At 29.1% G+C, this 27,833-nt stretch overlaps 1 protein-coding gene across 1 annotated transcript in view; it reads left to right on the forward strand.

Annotated features, from left to right (window-relative positions):
• LOC132737082 (corticotropin-releasing factor receptor 2-like) overlaps positions 1–27,833 on the forward strand; it is a 197,544-nt gene that overhangs the window by 75,327 nt on the left and 94,384 nt on the right. The window contains exon 2 of the mRNA XM_060724320.1: positions 3,644–3,760. Within this exon, the coding sequence (XP_060580303.1) occupies positions 3,670–3,760 (91 nt within the window). The 5' untranslated portion in view covers positions 3,644–3,669. The remainder of the gene's footprint in view (positions 1–3,643; positions 3,761–27,833) is intronic.

Here is a 27,833-nt window from a genome sequence, read left to right on the forward strand (position 1 = left end):
TGTTTCTTAATTAAAATAAATCAGATCATCGAAATTAAAATCAACTCCTTTTTAGCTTTTATTTTTTATTTTTGACTTACATGACAGCTCAATGTCAATTTTATTTTTTAATTGACTGACTGATTAGCTTCATTTTACATAAGGACAGCTCAAAATTGATTTCTTTTTTTTATTCATTCAATTTAATTGTCTATTTGTTTTGTCATTTGTTATTATTTCTAAACTTCACATTTCATTATATTACCTATTATCGATATCTTTATAATGTAAAATCTTCTTGACTAACTTGAACATAAACATAATTGTTTATTCATTATTTAATACATGAATACATGTAGCTTTAACAGATAAACGTATATACTAATATACTAATGCTTGAAAAATAGTGTACAAAGAGAAAGAAACCCAAACAAAAACAAAGCAAACAAAAAAAATCAAACAAAGTTGTTTGTTCAGTGGATAAAATGTTATCTATGTGACTATCATTGCCGTTCTCTGAAGGCAAATATATAAGCGTTCTTATTAAATATCAATTAAACAAATTAAAGATTCTATTTCAGGCGTGTAAGTTAAATCAATTAATATCGTGAAATAACAAACTCAAACGAGTACGTTTCAAAAACATTGTAATTATCCGACAGGGTATTCCAAATGAATTATTGAAATTAAGAAATATAATTAGATATTCAAAGAGGAAAGTCTTCAATATGCTCGATCAATTTATGAAAACCAATTAGTAAGAAATGTTATTTGTTTATCTAAGTAGTTAATTAGTTTACAAATTACTCTTAAGAGTATTATGATTATTTACATAATGATTTCGTGCGATTAAAATTAAATTATTTTTCGTGTTATTTGATCAAAGAAATTGTACTTTGAGTAGCACTTGAATCGGTTTTACAAATATAAAAAGGATGATACTTTTGAAGCAATAAGAACAACAAATGGTATGAAAATTGCAGATTCTACTTAATTGAGTATGTTCAAGATATTTATAAACAATTAAAAATAATACAAATTAAAAGCTTTGATTTACATGTACTATATGTATAACGGTATATATAATTATATTTTATGCATTTCATTTTTACAACAAACATGGCTTAAATTTGTATGTGTTGCAATTGGTTTTTCGATGCAAAACCTTTCATTCTCAAATACAAAACCTTGCACGAGATTTATGCAAGATATTTTGAAGACAATTCACTTACAGAACATTTTGCATCCGTTTCGTCTGAAACTCTGATCAATCATTTAAAGAAAATAAGTATTGTATTCTACGATTTACATAACTCGTTTTTTATTAACTGTGTCGTTAAACTAAAACTTTAATGTGAAAGTATGTCATGTTTTGTCAAAATGAATAAGTAATATATTGCAATTTAGAATTCTAAAGAAGTTTTGAAATACAAAACAATGACAACAACAACAAATAAATTCGGTTACCAATATTCCGATCTTCTCTTTTACAAAAAGAAAAAAGTTGATAAAGTTTGGTTCAAGCGGCAGCAGTTCTTTGGTTAACAAATTATTCAACTGTTTGTTTCATGCAATATATAACATGACATGTAGCATCTCTTACGCCCACCGGCATCTAACGCTCTTATGAATATACAATCAGTAGTTCTTGACGCAAATCATGGCGACAGGAGATGAATGAAGTGTGGTTTGCAATTACCTATTTTTGTTTAACAATCACATTACAATTTGTAATTATCTTTTGTGTCCATTAACTGTTACATTGTATATGTATTAAGTGCCTTTTTATTCTGTAAGCTTAATCAATATGTTTTTTAAAGTGAATTTCTGACAATGTGTAAGCTCATAGGGTTGCATTGTACAAATTACGTGTTTCACATATCTGAAAAGAATACTGCAATTACTTGTTGACACGAAAGACCAGAATATATGAATATAAAGCAATTATGTCAACAATAGCAATAAGTAGATTTTATTTCTGACTTACTATTTATATGTTCCATAATCGACATTTATCACTCGGCTTTCTGGTTAAATACTTTTTCATAGGAAATCTAAACTTTTTTGTTTTGTTTTTTTTGTTCTGAAAAAAAAATTAAAACCGAAATCTACACTGAAAGATACAAAACTATACATTTCAAAACATTTTCTAAATTCAATTCGTAATTCTTTTCAAAAGAGGAAAGAAATCTTTAACTTTGTAATAAATGCCGATTTACAATATACCGATACGCGTAACATTTGAATCAAAGAAATTCATAGATATATTGTTCATATATCATTTTCATTGTATTCCTTTAGCATATTTCTTGTTCTTGGTAATTTGTTTGGTTGAATTTTACATTGTTTCTCTCGCGACTTTCCAGCTTTACTGGTGGATGGTGGAGAAAGACCCTCCGTTTTTTCAGACTATCGGGAGCCAAATATATATTTATTGTGATATATTTGATTGATTATATATACATTTTATTACAAAAACTCAATGCTCTAGCATTCCACTGATGAAATAAGTAAGCGCTTGAACAATCATTCCAGTTATTTATTTGGATTAAAACAACCTTCATTTAAACACTTGTGCTTCATTGCGATGTATAATCAATAGTTATATCAAGATCTAAAGTAACATGTTTCTCTTATCTCCGAAAGTAATTTTTCAGGCAGTAGAAAATAATGCATACAGACCTTTTTCTAGAAAACTAAAACATTTGCATTTAATGGAAAACATGACAAGGTCTCTGAAGATTTAAATATCAAAGATATTCAAATGGGATCGTATTTCTCCAATTTATTGCAGTTGTTGTCATCTATCTAGCGTGAAAATATCTAATATACTTCTAATACCACATGTGGATTTATAACGCTATAATTTCTGATATATCAAGACATTTGAACTATTTGAAGTGCAATATATAAAATTACAAAAATTCTTGATTATGTGATTTCAACAAAAATACCAATATGATTACAAAGACCCATTTCTCTATTAATGTTTCCTTTTGTGTATTTTGGTTTGTCCTTCCTCCTTTTGAAAAAAACACAATAACGTGATAATTGTGCAGTAAATTTGTCCACTTTCAGTTCATTATAGCTTTCTATGTTTTAAATAGGGTATTTTTGGAGAAAATACAGTCTTACAAAACCGATTAATGTCTTTGAAATTGTTGTATTGATATTTTTTGTTCAACTAAAATTCGTTAAATGTGTGGATTATTTGCCGTACCATTCTAGATTTTAACCGAATCGGTTATTCCTGCGCTCTATCATCATCAAATAATCAAAACATAGGATGAAATTTGAATAAATGATGAAACTTAGTTCACCACAGCAAAAGGTTTTTTTTGTATTTTCTGAGCGACGTATACTGTCACAGTATGAATCCTATTATCCAAAGTGAAAGGAAGAAATGAAAAGTATTTACAAATTATAATATAACTACTCAAACAAAGGAGCAATAAAAAAAATCTAGACACACTTTAACTTCGTTTAACAATTTGGTTTCAAAAAAAGGAAACATTATTCCAATGTCATCGGCTGACTTGGAAAAACTTAAAATTGCCTCGAATTTATCACATTTATAAATGCAACAACTTTACCGCAATTGATCTGTTCTGATAAATTATAATAAATTAAGATATTAATACTTTACATCAATTCATATTTTCAGTTTGATGTGGAATGTGATGATACAAAATGATGATGGACGATAATTACGTCGATGAGAACCATAGAATACTACATAGCTCGTGCCTTTATCGTTTTCTGAACGAGTCAACATTTCCAGGTAAGTAATTTTGTGTATTTTGATTAATATTTGATATGTTCCTGATGTTGTGTATATTGATGATTATTTGAAATGTTCCTCACTGCAATAATGCAGACAAAAGTATACGTATGGAAGATCAGCGAATGGAATACTAAATGTTGAAGGATATAATCAAATATGTGTTCACTATATCATAAACATGTTATCGGTACCGATTGTCCAACAAGTATTATTACATCTGCCGAAACACTTAAAATAATACATTTATTTTTATGTTCAACATATTATTATTTTACAGTTCCTGCAATAGCTTGACAATTGTCAAGACATGATTTATGTCAGCATATTCCAATATTTTGGTATTAAGTTTGCTATTCTGAGCCTATCATATTGTTAGATATACAAGGTTGATATAAAATAACTAAAGGGAAATAATATCGGAAAACTTTATATTGTATGCTGAAAAGATTAAGCTCCCTTGTGTATCAGACTTGTACTTTTTATCGTAATCAATTTTGACAAGTTATCAGTCGGCTGCCAATGAGGGTATAAAATGTAATTGATCTGTAAAAATTATTTATATATATTTAAGTAACCTATCATTAATATATATTTAAGTAACCTTTCATCTTAAACATTTAGATTGACATTAATAAAATATTCATAATTTTGACTTTGATCTTTGAAATATTTAACATGCACTGAATTTAAGCCAATAAGCGATTGTTTTATAGATATTTCTTGTTTCTAGTTGACATTTATTTGAAATATATATTTTTATATAGCTTGATAGTATTGTTTAAAATTACGGAAAAAATATGACATGTGTTGAATCGATACGATATCATGTGTTTTTCATGTCTAAAGTCTAATATTACAAGAAACGTGAAAAAGTTATAGCTAAACAGGTTGAAAAAGAGCGCGTTAGTGTATACTTTCTTTTATTATTTTGTGTAGACTTTAATCGTACTTTTTTTAACAAAACTGTTGGATAAGTCCAATGCAACTTTATTCTTTTGCCCTTGTACTCGTATATTTTTTATGTTTGTATGTTACATGTTAAAATTTGTCCATTTTAGTGTCATTACATTACATTCCAATGTAACATGGTATTTTAGAATTTGTTGTCTCTCTTTGGAACTCCATTCTCGGTGGTATTTATGATCTTCATGATCTTTAGCATTAATTTGATAGGGAAATATGTAAACACTGAAGAATAATGTTCTTTAAAGTACACATGTGTAAATAATGGACAATGTTTCGACATAAATGACCATTACCACAAGGTTAATGCATACCGTAGAGGTCCCCAGAGGTGATAATAACTAAAGAAGTTTTCATATTATCCGGCAAGTCAAATTGAAACAATATTTGTGTTGATGTCATAGAATTCCCCGCTGTGTGAGACTGAATAAATATAATAAAATTTAAATAATAAGTGTAAACCTAACCACAGAAACGTCAAAATTCATTGTAAACACCATTCTATTTGAGTTTTATTCTTTTTGATAATGACATAAACTGTTTAAACAACTTGAATAAACTGTTCAAACGAGATAATTGTATGACAAAACAAAAAAAACAAAAAACACACGACATTTTATATCTGTTTAACAATGATTGATTTATAAAAGTCAATTAAGTTTAAAATCCCAACGTAATGAATACATCACTATGTATCAATAGAATGATTATGTTGGTTATCCGTTTTTTCTGATCTCTTATCTTAATTAGTTATTGTGTTTTTCTTGTATTGTTCGTGAAATGTAGTTGTATAGGTAATCATAATTGTTATTATTTTGCAAGAAATGCAAATGTAATTGTTACAGTATGGTTGTAGATAATGATGCCAAGATTTTAATGCATTGTAACACGTCGTGTCCTTGACCGTTGCCAATGTAATGGTTTATTATTCGGCATTAACTGCTTTTCTGACAGGTGCGTTTTAAACTAATTTTAACATCACGGGACATGAATAATCACCCGTCTGAAGGACTGACATACTTCCACACTTAGACTAATAAATTTAATTATTTGCACTAAGAATAAGTTGATCTACTGGTAAAATACACTGTATGTTCTTGTACATGGTAGTTCTAAATTGATTTATCTGTTAGAGTGAATTTAGTTTGATACAAGCCGTAAGATGATGATTTTAAAGCCAAAGGTGTGCTATTATTTATTATCAACATGAGAATTATATGTCTACAAACAAATTAAGAGGCATATCCTGGTAATGTTACACGTTATATTTTAATTAACATGTATTGCGGATGTTTTTTTTGAAAATACATGTACAGTGAAACATGTTGTATTGTTCCAATTTCCCTTGCTCTTATCAGTTTGTCAGTTAAACAAAAATGACGTTGTCGTTACATTGTTAATAATTTAACATAGAAATAATGGCGTTATAACGTGTAATATTTCACCTTATTAAATTTGGTCAGTACGAGGCTGAACAGAAATCAGCTCGCTGACATATTTAATCAACCACACTTTATAGAGTCTCATAAAACTTTCGATTGAAATTGTGTGCTTTTTTACTAATTACATGATGGAATTATTAAGAATTTTACTAAATGTTAATGATGTTGATTGCATTTATTTACATTTGATATAATGTAAGTAAGTTAAATTTAATAAGATCGGTAATTATATTATGTGAGTTTGTAAGGAGAGTTTGTAAGGAAATATAATGTTGAGTCGTTGTTTAACTTGCGTTAATTGGTTCTCGAGAATATAATTTGCCTCCTATTTAGTATAAGAAAAGTACATTCAATTAATTGAAATTAAAATATAATTAAAAAGAACCAGTTAGCTAGCTGTAAAACAAGAAATGTTAGTCTTTTATTACCTTTGATTTATTTATTCGATTCTAATGAACAGTTTTTAAGAGAGGGTAGTTGTACATGTGTATTTGAGTATTTACGCTCAAGCTACACCGACACTTTAAATGGCATATGGTGGTGTTCCAATAATAAGTGCTTTGATGGTATGTCTCTAGTTTACCATAGGGGAAAATAAAAACACATTCCCTGTCGCCACGAAAATGAAACCCAAGAAAAAGTAACCAATGAACGAGCATCTGAATATGACTTGTCTATCGTTATCCCTTTCTCTGTCGTCAAAATAAGTAAACTTCAGAGACAATGAGACAATCTATTTTTATTCCCGACAGACACAATGCGGTAACTGGAATATGCACACCAATTAACTGTGCATGTATGAGGTTTCCAAACTATGATACAATAGACAAAATGCAGTCTATAGGTTATCACACATATCTCAAATAATTTAGTAATTTACGACATGACTTTTAGGTACGTTTACTGACACAAGTGATAAATATAAAGAATACGGTATATATTCAAGTTGTGATAAATTATTTCATTAATTTACTGACAATCAGATATCTTTGTTAAAAAACTAGCATATCATCACAATACCTTTGATATAAAATTTGAGAACGAAATCATGACAATTTCCACTTTAAACTTTCCATTTTATACTATGTTTTCTTAAAGAGAGAATGATTAGTGTTTATCATGCAATGAATTACGTAAAACGAGGTATCATTCCTTCTCAAAATACTTCATACAAATGGTAAAATTGCAGAATTCAATCGACATAAATGACAAAAAAAGGAATGTTCAATTTACGAAAACGCGTCTTTTACAATCATGCATTGTCGCTGCTTTAAAGTTACTGTAGATTTTTTTTCAATCTGATAAACAAATAAAGCATTGTTTGTTCACCAACGATTTCACATAGGAATATAATAAGATTTTTTTAATTTTCATAAAAAAGAAATTATTTATATAACTATACGTTTAAAAGAGTTGTCTGAAATACAAGCATGTTAGAATACAAAATAACAATTTCAGAGTCTTTAAAAGTCCTAAAAAATCGCTCCAATACAATCACTCTCAGGTTTGCAGACAACTACTATGATTGTCTTTCTAGTATTAAAGAACGTGAGTGTATTATAAATGAAGGCGAATTGAGACGGATTACACATTCAATTATATCGCAGTTTTCATTTATGTAATGTCTATTTTGAAATATGAGTGTAGACAATTTTAGTATGTCTTGCATTTTAATAAGTTTGTAATTTTATAGAACATCGGCCAGGAAAGCTAATTTAAAAAATAAATCGTTTACTTATTCGAGTTTGTCGTGTTTAGCCATAAATTCGTATTTATATGGCATAAAGTAACTTTTTGGAAGCTGTAATATGGTACCAGAATAAAATATATTTTCGAAATAAATAGCTTTTTAGACAAAATGTGTATATTATGCTGGTATTTTGAAAGCACTAAAATTTAAGGAAACAAAGCTGCATAACACCGCCGCTAAAAGTTTGTATCCGGTTTAGTTAAATAATGGAATGACGCGTCAAAGCGTACACGGACGATACAAACAAATTCAATAATTTACCAGACAGGTTACTATAATTATATCAGCCTTTCAAAAAACTGACAATTTCAGAAATAATGGTATGGAGTAAATGTCCATTAAGACAAGATCGATGTGTTTCTTTGGAACAAATATAAAACAAGTACTTCAGATGTCTACATATATTTCTATTACCTAGCCTTTTCAGAGCATCACTGGTACTTATGTACAATTACATAAACCAATCCAAATGCTTTTGATGTTGGTAATATATAATGTCTTAAAATAAAAAATTTAAAGGCAATTTTAGCATCGCATGGTCATCTATAATAACATTTAAACTTAATAAATAGTTAAATCTGGATAAGTTGCTAGTTAAGTATTCTCCCTTTAACTGTCGAGTGTTAAAGAATTGCATGATATCTTTCCGAATATGTTGCTAAATATTTATTCTGACTTTTATTTATGAATAAACATCAGACATATTATATATTTAAAATATAATCATCCGGGTGATAATAATTCAATTAAAGACGTTTTATGTATATACTTTTATATTGCTTGATTTAATTGTTAAAAATTTCGAAAACAAATATATGACATGTGTTTAATCGATACGATATCATGAGTTTTTTCATATGTTCACTCGACTGTTACTAGAAACTTGAAACAGTTATAGCTAAACAGGTTCAAAAAGAGAGTGCCGTATACTTTCTTTCAATTATTTTGTGTAGACTTTAATTGTATTTTTTAACAAAACTGTTGGATAAGTCCAATGCAACTTTCTTCTTTTGCCATTGTACTCGTATACTTTTTTATGTTTGTATGTTACATGTTAAAAGTTGCCCATTTTAGTGTCATTACATTACATTCCAATGTAACATGGTATTTTGGAATTTGTTGTCTCTCTTTGAAACTCCATTCTCGGTGGTAATAATGATCATTAGCATTAATTTGATAGGAAAATATGTGATTACTGAAGAATAATGTTCTTTTAAAGTAAACATTTGTAAATGATGGACAATGTTTCGACATAAATGACCATTACCACAAGGTTAATGCATACCGGAGAGGTCCCAAGAGGTGAAAATAACTAAAGAAGTTTTCGTATAATCCATCAAGTCAAATTTGAACACTTCTTGTATGCAATTATGAAAGACTAACATAAAAATATTTGTGTAAATGTCATAGCATTCTCCGCTATTTGATATTGAATAAATATAAGAAAATTGTAAACCTAACCACAGAAACATCAAAAGTAATTTGAGTTGCATTTTTTTTGATAATGACATAAACTGAATAAATTGTCCAAACAGTAAATTTGTATGTAAAAAAACACGAAATTTTCTATCTGTTTAACAATGCTTTATCTATAAAGGTCAATTTAGTTTAAAATCCAAACGGAATAATTACTTCAATGTGCAACAATGAAATGTTTTATGTTGGTTATCTATTGTTCCTGATCTTTACTCCAAATTAGTTGTTATCTTTATTTTTTTCTTGTATTATTCGTGTTATATAGTTGTATAGGGAATTCTAATTGTTATTACTTTGCAAAGCAATTCAAATGTTATTGGTACAGTGTGATTATAGATAATGATGCCAAAACGTTAATGCATTGTAACACGTCGTGTCCTTGACCGTTGCCAATGAAATGGTTTATAATTTGACATAATTGCTTTTCTGACAGGTGCGTTTTAAACTAATTTTAAGACCACGGGACATGAATAATCACCCGTCTGAAGGACTGACATACTTCCACAGTTAGACTAATGTAAATGTGAATGTAATTATTTGCACTAAGAATACGTTGATTACCGGTAAAATACACCGTATGCTATTGTACTTGAGAGCTCTAAATTGATTAATCTGCCAGGGTTAATGAATGTTGATATAAGCCGTAAGGTTATGATTTTAAGACATATGTTTGCTACTATTTATTATGAAAATTATATGTCTACTAACAAATAAAGAGACATGTTCTGGTATTAAAAAAAAAGTTATATTTGAATAAAAATGCATTTTTCGATATTCGATAATTCGTTTATTTACATTCAATTGTTCTAGTGAATAGAAATTACCTTTTTCTAATATGTGAAGTAAATTCAATTCAGTGAAGTCCAGCTAGTAAGCAGTAAAACAATAAGTGTTAGTCTTTATCGACCTTTAATTTATTAATTCAAATTAAGTGAGAGTAGTGGTAGGTTTGAATTTGAGTTTTGCGTTCTAAGTTACATCGGGACTATAAATCACATATGGAGACATTGCAACTTAACAGGAAGGGAGAGGTGTATTATTTTACGCATAACCGGATACATGATTTAATCAACCAATTTAAATTTATCTGGAGACGCTTGTTTACTATAAAGATTTATATTGGAATATCTAATTTGTACCGGGGTGGCGTGTCAAGTGTTTTAATGTTCTACATGTATCTTGTTTGTATCATAGGCAAAAATGTAACCAATGAACCAATGAAGCATCTGCATATGAATATTACTTTTCTATCGTTATCCCTTTCTCTGTCGTCAAAATAAGTAAACCCCAGCAAAATAAGCCAATCAATGAGCATGCTCTGTTTGTATCCCCGGTAGTCAATGTGATAACTGATGTGCAGGTATATAGACTTTTATACCGTAAAGGTAACACACTGTATATGTATGTGTATACGATTTAACTCTGAGACATTTCAGTAGAAATGTCCGAAAATATGATACAATTGACAAATTGCATTCTATAGGTAAACACAAAATTCTCAAATTATTTAATGATTTACGACACGACCTTTGATTACGATTACTGACACAAGTGATAAATAAGAAAAGAGCATTTTTTCTTATTTTTAATTAATGCCTGGATCTTCTTTCAAGAATCTATACGTTATGTATTCAACTTGTGATAATGACAACATTTTTATCAGTTCGTGACCAAAAGAAACATCTTTATAAAAAGGTACCATATCATTCTACGACCTTTGGTATAAAATTTAACTACGAAATGACAATTTCCATATTATGTTTACCATTCCATTATATTCTATGTTTTCGTTAGAAGAGAATGGTTAGTGTTCATCACGCAATGAATTAAACAGCATTTCGTCTAAAAATACTTCATACTTCATACAAATAGTAAAATACAATACACGCAACAATGAGAGAATTGGCAAAAATACATGTTCATTCCGAGTGTTCTACAAACATATTTAATATTGTCAATTTGATCATTGTGTATGCACAATAAATACTGCTTTAGAGTAGATTTATTTTTTTTCAAATTTCTTTTATTTTAAGACAATTAAAGCATTATTTGTACACTGACTATTTCGCGTAGAAATATAACTAAATTTTAATTTCTTTGAAAAGATCTTGTTTATATAACTGTAAGTTTAATGAAGTTTTCTGAAACACAGGCGTGTTAGAATACAGATTCTAACACGCTTTACACTATTCACCTATCAAACAAATAGGACAGTCAAGTACATTATTACGCGATATGTGCACAGCATGAAAGGAATGCTTATATTTCATGCGACGCTATATATGACGCCAATAAACCAAATAACATCAGGAAAATCACTTCTACGGTGAATGTAGTTCATCATATATCAATACTCATTTGGAAAAACATGTAAGAATTGAAATGGATATTCATTTTTCTTTCATCATAGTATTATAATACACGGTTATTTGTTCAAATGCTTTGTGATCATAAACCTGGCATTTGAACTCGAACCGTGCAATATTCTACAACAGTGCACTCATAATTGATTATATTTTTCTAAAATAACCTTTTCAGTGTTTTTAAAAGTCTTGCAAAATTTCCCTCCAGTACAATCACACTCATGGTTTCAGACATCTACTATGATTGTCTTTCTAGTATCGAAGAATGTATTATAAATGAAGACGAATTGAGACGGATTACACAATTATATCGCAGTTTTCATTTACGTAATGTCTCTTTTTTTGAAACATTACTGTAGACGATTTTAGTATATGTCTTGCATTGTAATGAGTTTGTATTTTGTAGGACATCGGACAGGAAAAAACAATCAACAAATAAATCGGTTATTTTTTTCTGTCGTTTCAAGCCAATGGCATACTTTTGCTACAATATTATGGCAAAAAAGTAAATTTTTAGAAGCTGTTATAGGGCACCAGGATAAAATAGATTTAAAAAAAGCTTTTTATGCATAATGTGTACTTAATGTTGATGTTTTGAAAGCATTAAAGAAATTAAAGAAACAAATCTGCATAACACTGCCGCTAAAAGTTTGTATCCGGTTTTGTTAAATAACGGAATGACGCGTCAAAACGTACACGAATGATACAAACACATTCAATTATTTAGCAGACAAGTTACCATATATCAGTCAAGAAAAGTGTTTAGCTCTTTCAAAAAGTTGACAGTTTCATAAAATAATGGTATGGAATAAATGACAATTAAGGCAAGACGGATGTGTTTCCTTTGGAACAAATATAGAACAAGTACTTCAGATGTCTACATATATTTCTATTTACTAGCCTTTTAAGGGCAACACTGGTACTTATGTACAATAACATAAACCAGTCCTAAAAGCTTTTGATGTTGATAATATATAATGTCTTAATGCCCTGTGCCAAAGACTGAATTAAACAAATGAGTTAGTTACGACAGTTTTACAAATCCTAGATTCTACTTTTTGTATTTACGACCAAGATAAACTCTTTAAGATTCATTTCAAACCATTTAAACATCATGTGAACAACATGTTTTATTCGTTACATTCTGCAGAGATACTAATTCTAATATGTCTAGTTATTTTCTCAACACTATTAATTATCCCCCCCCCCCCAAAAAAAAAATTCAAATACGTGTATTTAGCATTTATTTTAACGTATTTCAAGAGTGTTTATATTTGTCCATGTGTGTTTGTTTTTTTTTTTTTATTTGACTGAAAAGGTACGGGTTCGGTCGATAAAATATCAGTAAATAACTCAGCAAATATGACTTTTTAGTGTTTGCTTTTTAAAGCTACTATCAATAATTTGGTAACAGGACCACAATTGACTGCTTTAAAGTAACATTTTTTTTACATTTTTCTATTTTGCACTAAGATACGTTAAACATTAAACCTGCTGAGAAAGATAATGATTTGCTTGTTGTTTAAAAGTGTCGATCTGGAGGATTTGAATTTATATGACTTCTTAAGTTACGAAAAATGATAATGTTATTGTAAACATGTTATTTTTCTAAACATGGCCATTCTGCAGACATTACACTGTATTATCAACTTCATTACAGGAACATGCAGTTCAGCATTCAAAACACAAATAATACGTTTGATTTAACACAAAAGGAAAATGCAAATTTTTCATAGAAATGTCTTCAATGGTCTGAATAAAATTTGCAGAACAAAAAACACAATATATTCATGAGGATTCTTAGTTACGTTTATGGTGACATCAAAATGTAAATGCATTTGATCAAGCAAACAATGTTCTTAAGAAAAGATACTGATACCATACTAATTTCTGATTTTATTCAGGATATTTATTGATACAGGAAATTTGTAGATATTCTGGAAATGTATGGAATTAAGTGAAAGGTCAAACGTTTAAATAACATTTATGATATTTGATAAAATCTATTCTTTGCAACGTATTGTCAAGACATTTAACTATCATTTATCACTATGATCTATAATAACATTTAATCTTAACAGAAACATGAAGTTAATGCTTAATAAGTTGCTAGTTGAGTATTCTCCCTTTAACTGTCGAGTGATTAAAAGATATTGAAAAAAATCATGTTAGCTTTCTAGATATATCGCTAGATCTTTCATCTGACTTTTAGTTATGTTTATACAGGAATTGTTCATTCAACATCAGACATATAAGACATTTACAATATTATTAATTGGGTGATTTTAATTCAATTAAACATTTAAAACAGCATATTACTAAATAAAACAACAACACACAAACAGGAACAATATATTGACGGAATCTTGACTGAAAAAAAGACTAAATATCAAATAAGAACCAGAGTCGCCTTCACCTACATTTAATGACACTATTAGGATAATCTTCTCTTGTATGGAATACTTCATTATCCGTTATTCTGTGTCTTTTAAGCTAGTCTATATAATGACTTACAATTCGGCAAAATGGATGTGTGTTTTTTCTGACTAGCATAACACCACGGGATATGAATAATCACCCGTCTTAAGCACTGACATACTCTAGAGTAGACTACCTTTCGACTAATGAATGTTTATGAAGTTATTCCATGCATCAGAATAAGACAATATGTTGACCTACTGGTTAAATACAATATATTCTCGTATACCTAGGCAGTATGAGCTTTGAATAAGTGTTAATACAAAACGTTGAAAGTAATGATTAAATGACATAATTCTTCTCTTTTTTATTTGGGAAATCTTTGTATCTTCGTATTTATAACGAACCATGCTCCTGAAATGTGGTATTTCAACTGCTTAAATTTTGATATATTTTAATCAAAATCAGTTTTCGAAAGAAGATAATGTATCGTGTGACTTTCACTTTTCTATCGTTACAAAAACTTTCATCAAAGTAATAGTGGTGTTTAAGGTTCACATTAAAATTTTACATAGAAATAATGGTTTTAGATTTTGTAAGATTTCATAGAAGAAAACTGAAACCAGCAAGCATATTTTATCATCCTGGCTCCATAGTGCATCTTAAAACAATCGATTTTGAATTTATGCTAATTAAATGACGATGTGAAGGCTTTCTTAATAAAGATCCAAAATTTTAATCAACTTGATTACATTATATTTGTTAACACTTGACGTTTTGTACTTTAGAAAATTGTATTGAATTAGAATGGTAATGATATTAATGGCTTAATAAGGAAACACAATTTTAGGTGTTTGTATCACTTAACGCTATAAGGTTCAATTGAACACGAAAAAGCGTCTTATTGTAAGTGAAGTTTATTTAATTAATACGTGCAATCAAATATGTTATGAATTAGACAGCTTGAAAAACAAGAATTGTTAAGTATTTGATGGCTTTATGTTTATCTGTTCGATCTTAAAGGACATAATTTAGAGGCGGGTAGAAATATAATATTTGAGCACATGACGACTTCCCAGTTAAAATGGTAGAAAACAGACATTAAGTCTGTTTTTTTTTCAGGCATAGTTAAACAACCGAAAACCCATGTTTACTTGTATGGATGCAACCCTACAAAGGAGACAGATAAGTGGTTCGAAATCGGCGACCTTAACCTCTTACCTGTTTTGCTGAAGTAATTCAGTAATCCAGTTTACATTTGTGATACACGTATGATTTTTACGAATGATTTTATAAATAAAGTAGTTAAGTATTGCATTGCTTTTTCATTTATATCAGTTTTATTTCCTATTATGTATTTAATTTATTAAAATAATCACCCCGTCCATGATTTGCCTTGTGTCCTTTCCTACTTTTATTTGGTGTCCGACTGGGCTCCATGCCGATGGTCTTGTGTTGCTGGGTCGTGTGGGGGTTGCGTCGATCTTCCTTGATGATTTTGACTTATGTTAGGCGATGTTCAGTGATTTTGATGATTTTTAATTTATGGGTTTTCTGAAATTGCATTTCATACCTAAGAAGCCAATTGTTGGCATAATATGAAAAATGTGCTATTTTAATTTAATTCAATACCGTTGTAATTGTTTAATATATGTGTCGTCAAAGTGAAAGGATTGACAGAGTTGCAGTCTAGGTTAACAAAGGTAATTTTATGACATGAACTCTAGGTGAGATAATGATACAAATATTAAATACGAAAGAAATTTATATATTAATTTTGTTAACAGTGTTTACTTGATCTTCTTGCACGTAATGATGCGATGTGAATTTAACTTGTGATATATTTAATTATTTCGTGACAATAAGGTATCTGTATCAATCAGCCACCTTATCGTTTTTGTTTTTTTTGGCGTAAGGATTAAAATATGAGAATAAAAAGATAATTTTATTTTACGCACCATTACATTGAATGATTAGTTTATGTCAGGCATGAGGCATGAGTGAAATAAAAGGGAGTAAAATTTGCCTCTCACCATTCTACATGCGTATATAAAATTGTTAAATGGTAAAATTCACAAAACTACAGTTAAAATAATTCAATTTTTGATTTGCAAATTTACATTTTCTAAATACATATTTATTGTTGACTGTTTTACAATTTCGTATATACAACATTGTTCACTGCTTCATTGAAGCGTTGTTTGTTATACTGATGGTTGCGCGTTGGAAAACAATTACAATTCAGTTTAATAACAAAATATCTAATTGACATATTTCCACAAAGGTTGACCGTTGATTGGAGTACTATTCCTATAACTGCATATAGTATATTGAATAGAAAAGAAATTAACAAAAATTCATGGTCATTTCTAATTTACGACAATACGTTTTCTACAAACATATTAATTTTGATAGTGTCAATTTGATAATTTCTTGTATGCACAATGGCTACTGCTTTAAAGTAGATTGTCAAGTAAAGCTTCATTGTACTCCAATAATTTCACGTAGGAATAGATTGTTTTTAATTTCCATCAAAACATCTTATTCATATATTTGTAGGTTTAATAGAGTTGTCTGAAACACAGGCATATAAGAATACAAACTAACAATTTCAGTGTTTTTAAATGTCCTGAAAGCGTCGCTACAATACATCACTCTCATGCTTACTATGATTGTCTTTCTAGTATTAAAGAAGATGTATTATAAATGAAGACGAATTTAGACGGATTACACAATTATATCGCAATTTTCATTAATGTAATGTCTTTGTTTTGAAACATTACTGTAGACGATTTTAGTATATGTCTTGAATTTTAATGAGTTTGTTATTTTATAGGACATCGGCCAGGAAAACTAATTAAAAAAATAAATCGGTCACTTATTCGGCTTTGTCGTTTCTAGCCATAATATTGCATTTATATGACACAAAGAAACTTTTTGGAAGATGCTATTGCGCACCAGGATAAAAAAGATTTTCAAAATAAATAAATGTGTATTTGATGTTGATGTTTTGAAAACAGAAAGTGGAAACGAAACAAGCCTGCATAACACTGCCGCTAAAAGATCGTATCCGGTTTTGTTGAAACTTTAATAATATAAAATGGAATGACGACATCAAAGCGTACTTGGATTATACAAACAAACCCAATAAAAAAGCAGGACAGGTCTAGAATATTGTTTTGTTTATTGTATGGAATAATAGCCCATTAACACAAGATCGATGTGTTTCCTTTTGAACAAATTAAGAACAAGTAGTTCAGATGTCTACATATATTTCTATTTACTAGCCTATTTAGTGCAACATTGCTACTTATTTACAATGACATAAACCAATCCTAAAAGCTTTTGATGTTAATAACATATACTGTCTTAATTGTCCTGTGTCGTAGTGTAAATTAAAGACATAATTTAGTCACGAGCGTTTTACAAATCCTCAATTCCATTTATTGTATTTACGAGCAAGACACACATTTTAAGATTCTCGTCAAGCAATGTGAACATCATGTAAACTATATTTTTTACTTGAATGTTAAATTGTTCAGTGATACTCATGCTGATACTCGTATGTCTGGTTATTTTCCCAACATGTTTTATTATCTCCCCTAAAAAGTCAAACTCATTTAACACTACGGAGAAAGATTAACTGCAGCATGCATTTCAAACTACCTTAAGAGAGTTTATATTTGAGCGGGTGTATGTTTCATTGCATTTGACTGAAATGATACAGGTTCGGTCGATATAGTATATGTAAATAAATCAGCAAAATGTGACTTTGCTTTTATAGCTTTCTGTATGGTAGCACTGTTTATGTTACAATCAGTTGTTTAGTAACACGATTACATTTGACTGGTTTAAAGTAAAGAATTTTTTACAATTTCTATTTTACACAAAAGTACGTTATACATTGAAACTTCTGCCGAGCAACAAAGCTACTTGATTGTTGTTCAAAGATGTCGCTCTGGAGAGTTTGAATTTCTTTTGAATTTTAAAGTTATTAAATTTTGACAATGTATTAATTTGTAAAAATGTTATTGTTCTACAGAGAGACATGGTTTTGATTCAACAAAAAATGAAAATGCAAAATTTTTATAGAAATATATTGAATGGTCTGAATAAAATTTGCAGAAAATTTGTATGGCTTCAAGCTGACATATATTCATACATTTTCCAATTTGTATTAAATACATGAAAAGTCAATTGTTGAAATAACAATTATAACAATTTTAAGAAATAAAAACAATTTTACCATCGTATGGTCAATAACGTTCACTATATTTAATAACATTTAAATTTAATATATGTTTGTGTTTGATGAGTTGCTACTTAAGTATTCTCCCTTTAACTGTCGCTTCTTTTAAAAGATATTGAAGACTTGCATGATGAAAAGTTATAGCTTTCCATCTTTTATCCGACTTTTTATATGTTTATAAAGGAATTGTTCATTCAACACCAGACATATGATGTAGGTAAAATATTATTATCCGGGTTAGATCTTTTAAACAGAATATTAGTAAAAACAAAAAGAAACAACAACAACACACACAAACAGTAACAACATATTGACTGAATCTAAATACAAAAAGACTAAATACCAAATAAAGGTCAGACTCGCCTTCACCTTTATTTAATGACAATATTAATATAATCTCTTGTATGGGATACTTCATTATCCGTTATTCCGTGTCCTTCAAGCTTGCCTATATAATAACTTACAATTATGCAAAATGTATGTGTGTTTTTCTGACTAGTATAAGACCACGGGATATGAATAATCACCCGTCGTCTGAGGCACTGACATACTCTAGAGTAGACTACCTTTAGACTAATGAATGTTTATGAAGTTATTTCATGCATCAAAATTAGACAAAATGTTGACCTACTGGTAAAATACAATATATTCTCATTCTCTTATACCTGGAAGTGTAAGCTTTGAGTAAAATTAATGTTAATACAAAACAATGAAGTAAATGATTAACAGACAAATTCCGTCTACATTTTAATTAAGAAATGCATGCATCTACATATAAATAATGAAACATGCTTTTTAAATGTTGAAATGAATATTATATTTTAATGAGAAATCAGTTTTCGAAACATTTTGAAAATATTCATACATCACGAATCACAATGCTATTTTCCCTTTCCAATGTTAACAAAAATATCATTCAAACAAGTGTGTTTAAGTTTCCCCTTTTAAATTTTATATAGAAATAATGGTCTTTGATTTTGAAAGATTTCAGACAAGGAAACTGAAACCGGCGCACAAACATATTTTATCATCCTGGCTTAATAGTGCATCTTAAAACTATCGATTTTGATTTGTATGTTCATTGAATGAATTCTAAAGAACGATCTAAACTGTTAATGGACCTGATTACATTACATTTGTTAACACTTGACGTTTCGTATATTGAATTAGATCGGTAATAATATAAATTGCTTAATAAGGAAACACAATTTAGGTCTTTGTATTAATTTACGTTATAAGGTTCAATTGAATATGGATAATCTCCTTATTGTAAGTGAAGTTTATTTAATTAATACGTACAATCAGATATGTAATGAATAAATCTGCTTGCAATACAATTATTCTTTAGTCTTTAACCATTTGGATGTATGTATTCGATATTTAAGGGCATACTTTAAGGGCGGGTAGTAATATTTTAGATTCTGCGTTCTAAGTTACACTAATATTGAAAACAGCACATGACGACACCCCAGTTAAAATGATAGGGGAAAAAGACCTAAGGCATAAACCGACACTTGTGTTGAACAACCGAAAACCCATGTTTCCTTTAATGGATTCAATCCCTGTATTGCTGCAGTTATCCAGTTAACATTTGTGAAACATATAATTATATTTTTGTTTTATTTTACGAATGATTTTAAAAGAACAAGTATAGTATTGCATTGTTTATTCATTTATTTCAATTATAACCAATATCATGCGATGGTCATTGTTTTTGGTGGTTTTTAATTGATCGGTTTTAGGAAACTGAATTTCATGTGTACTCAGATATAGAAAAAATCATTTAACTATATTTGAATAATGAAAGAAGCCAATTTTGACATTACCTTAAATGTGTCTTTTTTAATCTCACTTTATACTTTTTTAATCTAACTTAATACCGTAACGGTTGTAAATGTGTAATAGCTGTGTCATCATCGTGGAATATTTTTTTTTATTTTTGCAGTCTATGTTAACGCGTACATAACAAATGATAAAGTAATTTTACGACATTAATTCTATGTACGGTTAATGACTCAAATGATTAATACGAACTGAACTTATATATTCTATTTTTTAACAGCATTTACTTGATCATTTTGCAAGAAATGATGCGATGTGTATTTAACTTGTGATATATTTAATTATTTCGTGACAAGAAGGTATCTGTATTAATCAGCCACTTAATCGTTCTTTGGCGTAAGGAATAAAATATGAGAATAAAAAGACAATTTAACATAACACTCCGTTATCTTTTTTTACAAGCAGAGAGTGATAAGTTTATATCAGGCAATGAGTGAAATAAAAAGAAGTACAATTTGCCTCTCATCATACTACGTGCGCATAAACATGTAAAAACATCATAAATCAATGGTAAAATTCACGAAAACACAGTTATAAAAATAATGTTTTATCTGCGAATTTACTTTTTTTTAAATACATATTATCTAATGTTGACTGTTTTACAGTTTTGTATGTACAACATTGTTCACTGCTCCAATAAAGATTGGAAATTGGAGCGTTGTTTGTTTTACTAATGATAACATTTCAACTTCATAAAAGAGATCTGATTAACATATTTCGATAAAGTTTGACGTAAATTGGAGTACTATTGGAGTACTATGCCCATAATTGTATATAGTGTATCGTATTGAAGAAATGTCCCTCCTCTTCTGAAGTATTCTTAAGGTTGAGCTTTCAACCTTCTCCATTATTTATTTTTAATTTAAAACGAGATTTACATTTTCAATATCATACTTTACTCGGTCATGTCATATGTGTGTATGTAATATGTTGACTTCGTGAGCTTATTAGCCTGTTGAAAATAAAATAAAACAGTTAATGTAAGTTTATAAGGTTGTCTGAAACAGACGCATGTTTGGCTACAAAACAACCTTTTCAGTGTATTAAAACACTCTTTTATATGACCAAACTTATGTTTCTAGACACAGATATTGCCTTACTATCATTGAAGAATATGTATTAAGACGTATTACCCTATAATGTATCTCACATTTTATTTACACAATGTCTCTATTTTCTGTTTCTAAACATTACTGAAGTAGACGTTGGTATTTGTCTTGAATTTTATATCGTTTTAAATGAAATTTGTTATATCTTTGATCCCTGAAGATTGTTCAGCGCGACATTTTTTATACTCCCCGAAGGGTGAGCATATAGTCGCCGCTTTTTCGCTCTAACGGGACAGCAATATTGTGGCTAGATGGACAATAGGCAACTGTTCTTTCTCTTTAATGTCATTCATTCTGTAATGCTTTCATGTGGCTATTTTCTTTTGTGTGGCTAGAAAGAACAATAGAGAGAACAATAGAGTAGCCACATTATTACTGTCCCGTTAGAACGTCCGACCGTCCGCTATGCTTGTCCGGGGCATAACTTTGAAAGAACAATTGGTATCAATACGAAACTTTGTAGGTAGATAAATCTTATTGCATAGGTGTGCAGTGCATAAGAACCGTAACTCTGCATTGCCTTATTTCGGAATTATTGCCCTTTGTTTATTTTCACACTTAGAACTTTGTCCGGGACATACCTCTAAAACTATGAGAGATATCAACATGAAACTTTGTAGGTAGATATATCTCATTAGGTTAAATGGCAGTAAAAAAACATAACCTAATTTTGGAGTTATTGCCCTTTGTTCATTTGTACACTTTTAAATTTGTCAGGGACATAACTCTGACACTTCAAGAGGTATACTTTTCTGTGTCCGAAACCTACTCGGAGAGCATCAGCCGGTTCAACCGGCTCTTGTGTAGTATGTACCTTTCTGTGGTATTTAAAATCCTCTGTTTTCATATTTTTTAGTGTTTCCATTTTTTCTAATTATAATTGGATGCTGTATAATGATTGTTTGCTTTTCATAATTTTTGTAATTGTCTGTTTACGTCTTATCTGTGATATGCAGGTTTCATAACCTCTGATCCCCTTACAAAATTCCATTTTATTCACTTCCGCCCATTGGGCAAACGTATTTTGTTTTATTGGGGACCACATACTGTTTTTTTGCGGAATGTGGTGAAGCTGTTTTGAACGTTCCTAACGGATTGTTTTTTATTTTATGGATATATTTGTTATACCTTTTATTCTGTTCCTTTGTAAGTTTATTATATCGTAGTTACTATCATATTAGAAAAGAGTAATTGAGTTGCGCATGTGCTAGTTTAATAGCAACTGGCCATTCAAGAATATATTAAAGCTGTTCATATTACCATGATAATATTCGTAAAACAACTTTTTAGAAAAGGAGTCCTATTGTGTTCTGTCAAAGAATTTGTTTATAACATCATCATGATGATATTTGAATAAATATGTGTGTTTTCTACTTGATTTAAATTGTTGGTTCTTGTTATACATAATTTTCGTTTAATGCGTTCTCATTTTGCAGTAATAAGTAAATTAAGATAAACTTTATCCATAATACAAAAGTCGAGGGTAATATTAAGAGCCGTAGCCATTAGATGTAATTATATCATTACATAAATAATTCATCCAACAAAAGTTCACTAAATAACAAACTATTATCTGGCGCGAAAACTGTCTTTGTTTTCAGCAATTAAAGAATGATACAAACTTTTCCAATTCTTTATCAGAATAGGTACTTATATATCTAATCAGTCAGGAATAATGGCTGGTTCATTCAAACAGTTGAAAGTGTCATAAACAATGTTACGAAATAAATAACCTTTAAGACAAGATCGATGTGTTTGCTTTGGAACAACCACTTAAATAAGTACTTCAGATGTCTACATATATTTCTATTAACTATACCGGTTATAGCAACACTGGTACTTATGTACAATTACATAAAACAATCTTAAAAGCTTTTGATGTTATATAGTATCTTATTGCTCCAAGTCATAGAGTGTAGACAAATAATTTAGTATTTCTACAGTGTAATTAACGTATCAAAATTAAAACAAAAACATGTGGGCATGTTTTATTTGTAACCTTATACAGAGATTATCCTGCTGATAGGTCTGGATATTTTCACAACATTCTTTTGTGGATCCTATAAAATATTTCTCCATTAGACATAATTATTTTTTCACTAAGTGGACTGGTCGTTTAACATACATTTTAAAACGTTTTAGAAGAGTGTAGGGATTTAATTTTGTTTCTATTTTGTTGTTTTACATGACTTAAACCACAACACAGGTTCAGTTGATTTAGTACCTAATAAATCAGTAAAAATGAATTAGTTAAATGAAATGCTTTATATGGTTTTTCTCTACAAATGCTGTCCCTTTTTGAAATTAATCATTTTAGAACGGGATCATAGTTATTTTTAATGTGGCTATCGACTTTGGTCGCAATAAAGTAATATTGTTTCATTTATTTTATACTTTATTATCAGTTTTAATTAAGTCATATTCAACATAGCAGAAATTGGACAAATTTTGCAATGCATTTTTAATTTTGATTTAAATATTAAGCTTTATTTCTGAAATGTGTTTGCTTTAAAGTTTACTTATTGAAAGGAAATATTTAATTATTCACATGTAAATCCGCAAAAAAAACATTCAGAGTTTAAGCTTTGTATTGGATATAAATTATTTTAGTCTATAATGTACCCTCGCACACTGCCTAAGTATCAACAGAAAAATTACAAGAAAATTGCAGACTCGGTTTGATTGAGTCTGTACATTAGGGATTATGAAAAGTGCAACATCCCTCACGCCCCTTAGCAACACCTGATCGGAACTCAATTATCAACAGTCAAAGTGCTGGAGTCAATGGCCCCGAAGGACCAGAAAAATATAACAACACTGAAGTGAAGTACGGGGTAATGTTTTGAGGCTGCTTTATAGCACTTGACACCTGATGTTGTGATGTATAAATATAATTTATAAATGTGATCCCTGAGGAGCATAAAAAAAGCAAAATTACAAAAAAAATTATAAACTTGGGTTTGATTGGGTTTCCTTTAATATACTTTTCTGATAAATCATTACATCTTCACTAGGATAAAAGACCGGAAGTGAAAATAAATATGCAATATGTAAATTTTAAAAAAATCAACATTTTCATAGAAATTTCTTAATATAGTCGTGATTAAATTTGCAGAAAAAAGTATTTATTCACATGGATTCACAGTTATGTGGTGATATAAATATGTGACACGTTGTATATAGTCAGCAGGCAAATAATGATATTAAATGGTGATATCTAATTATATTTTTTAGAATTATTGTTTTAATCCAACGTGATATATAGAATGACATGACAAAGTCGTAGATTTACCAGTTACTGCATAAAATTAAATGAATGGACAGACAAACGTTGAAATAACATTTCATACAGTTAAATAAATTATTTCTATCCGTATATGGTCGATAATTTGCTAATAACAGTATTATAAATGGCATAAGACATACAAGGTAGTTTATGCTGAAAAAGTTGCTAGAATAGTATTTCCCCTTTGAGTGTTGCGTGTGTTAAGGAATATTTATGCGCTGCATGTAGATACACAGCACGTAGAGTAATAACAATAAAATCGTTTCTTTTAAACGTAACATTTATATCAATAGGAATATTCGTCTGACTTTATATTTGCGCTTATAAAGCATATGTTATTTAAAAATTAGACACGTGATGTATCTAAAAATGATAACGCAGACGAATGCATCAAACATTTCACAGCACGTTTAGTATTCCTAAAGAAAAATCAAACACATCAAGTTTTTGTGTCACGCGACCATTTAAAACAAACAAATGATTATTTTGTCTGTTAACGTTCTAAGCAATGCATTTTAAATACTTTCTCTCGGGGTTTAATAGTGTGAAATTTGCTGTAATTGTGAAAGAGATATAAATAAAGTGAATAAAGAGGGAAAGCGATTTGAGAACTACCTTCAACTTCAGTTTATTGAGATTATTTATTCAGTTCGTATTGAAAAATGGTTAAACCATAGTTAAAATACAATTAAAAAAAAGGCTGTTATGTACTGTTATATATTGTTTCCATTCCAGCTTATCTATTATACATAAATAAATAACTAACAACTACACTATATACAGAAATTAAAACAATTATAAAACAAAATTGCATATGTTAATTTGTGTGCTGTCGTTAAAGTTGGTAACTCGCTAATTGTCATTGTGTTATTAAGTTTACCCAACCTGGTCATGTTTTGTACATTCTGTACCATTTATTTAAATGAAAGTGTTAAATTGTGTTGCAGTGATATATATAAACTTCTTTATTTATGCAAATATTCAACAAATATGTTAATATGTTATCTCAAACACTCACATAAATTCTTTGACATGATCTGCAAAATATTGTTTTTGTATAATACCATTGTATATATGCTAATAGTATATAGATTATCTACAAGACTGCAGACTAGATAAGCAGGAATATTATTCAAATGCTTTGACTGACACATTTTTAAAAAAAGGATTGGACATAAAATATCTTACTTTGAGCATTTTTTTGACCCTCTAACGTGAGATTTATACATATAATGTGTCTGCTAATATATCATTATTGCGTGACAATAAGGTATTTGCATAAAAAGTCATTAAGAATATATTTTAGTCTTTGAGTATGAAGATTGAATATATAAAGACTTTTTCACATTAGACCTTTTCCACATAACTTTACTCAATGAATAAAATTGTGAGTTGGCTGAAGTACCTTTTATCTATGCCCATTTTTTACATATAAATAATAAGCATTAATGCACAAATTGTAAAACATTTGATTAAGAAAACACATGAAATTTCTATTGTAGATGAGTAAGCTTTTCCATTTACTTATTTATTGTAAATAAATTGATTTTACTGCTTAGACAACAATATTATATGCGTTTGAAAAATATATCGTTTAAAATAGAGAAAAAGCACCTGTCTGTAGTCCTTCTTATAGCAATAATAACGGTCTAACAGATGTAATGTACCCGTCGGATTATAATAAATTTCACTTGAACAAAATATATATATACATGTATATTAACAAAAATGTATGTATAACAATATTGTTTCTATGTTCAAACATGTCTGGAAACAAAATATCAATGTCAAAGTAGTTGAACTCTCTTATTAGTAGGTTGCCAGACATTATTTTTGAAGAATACATATAAATGAAGATGTATTAAGACGGATCTTACAATTTTAATTTACCTCATATCTCTGTTTGAAACATTACTGAGAAGACTTTATTACTTTGAAATTCTAAGATATCAATGGGCAGAAGAAACAACAACAACACCAAAAAAAAAAACTTGATTTGAATCGTTGTTATATCTTCTGTTATGACCCCATAGGCAGAACGCCACGCAGGACATTTGTTTTAAATTAGTCATGACATGAACGTGTTCTTTTATGTTGAATATATATTTCTGACTATTGTAAAAAAAATCGAGGTTTTGAACGTTCATGTCCCATTCTTGAATTACTTTGGTATTGAAACACTGTTGTAACTATATAGTTGACGAATTGTAACAACAGGGTATGTTTTTTACCAGTATGCTTCAGTTATATTATAGTTGCCTTTGTTTGTGCATGCGTGTGCATGCGTGCGTGCGGTATGTGTGTGTACCTTTGTTCATAATACTTAGTTATATTTTTGAATCTTAGTCAAAATTAAAAATTGTATATACTTTGCAAAATTACAATTGAATATACCTTGCTTTTATATTTACCTTTTTGTGTGTTTTCTTGTTTTTATTATGAATATGCTTACTACATGAGGTCACGAAAAAAATAAAGTTAGATTCTTTTATGTCTATCCGTGACATTTAAACACTCATCGTCGTAAAACCATTATACCTTTATTATGTATAAACTACATATGCGTCTTTTGCAGTCGTCATATATCTTGAAAAAAAATATGAAAATATAATAGCAGAATAAGCATTGTGGCAACATGTGACATTCTTTCTAAAACTGAGTTATATCAAGTGACTTGTGAAAGTATTTGAATAACAGAATAAAAGACATATCCGAGATACATGAAATAATTGGATAATAAATTTAAATAATTACAACGCTAAAACATTTTTTATTTGTATGTTTAACTATGATATCTGTAAACATTTGAAACCCTTTTTTATGATAGCAGCATTAATTTCTCTAAGAGAAATACGCTAGACAAAACCAAAATATCTATTAACTTTCTTGTTTTATTGTTAATTCGAAAAAGAAAGCAACACTGACAACACATTACTGAAACAATGGTTCAAAATGGAAATGATAGTCAAGACCAGCCAAGAATAATGTTGAGTCAACGGAAACAGTTTACATGTAATGAACAGTGTTAAGACATAAATGACCATTACCGGAATATTAATGTGTTTTGACGACTTGTAAATGATGTACAAGCTTCCTATCGTCATAATTTAACCAAATCGAGATTATACTACTGGATTATTGTTAACTGTAACTTTAGGATCATAGTATAACG

This window comes from Ruditapes philippinarum, unplaced genomic scaffold (genome assembly GCF_026571515.1).
Source record: "Ruditapes philippinarum isolate M1 unplaced genomic scaffold, ASM2657151v2 ctg2040_1_1_1_1, whole genome shotgun sequence".
Taxonomy (NCBI): Eukaryota; Metazoa; Mollusca; class Bivalvia; order Venerida; family Veneridae; genus Ruditapes; species Ruditapes philippinarum.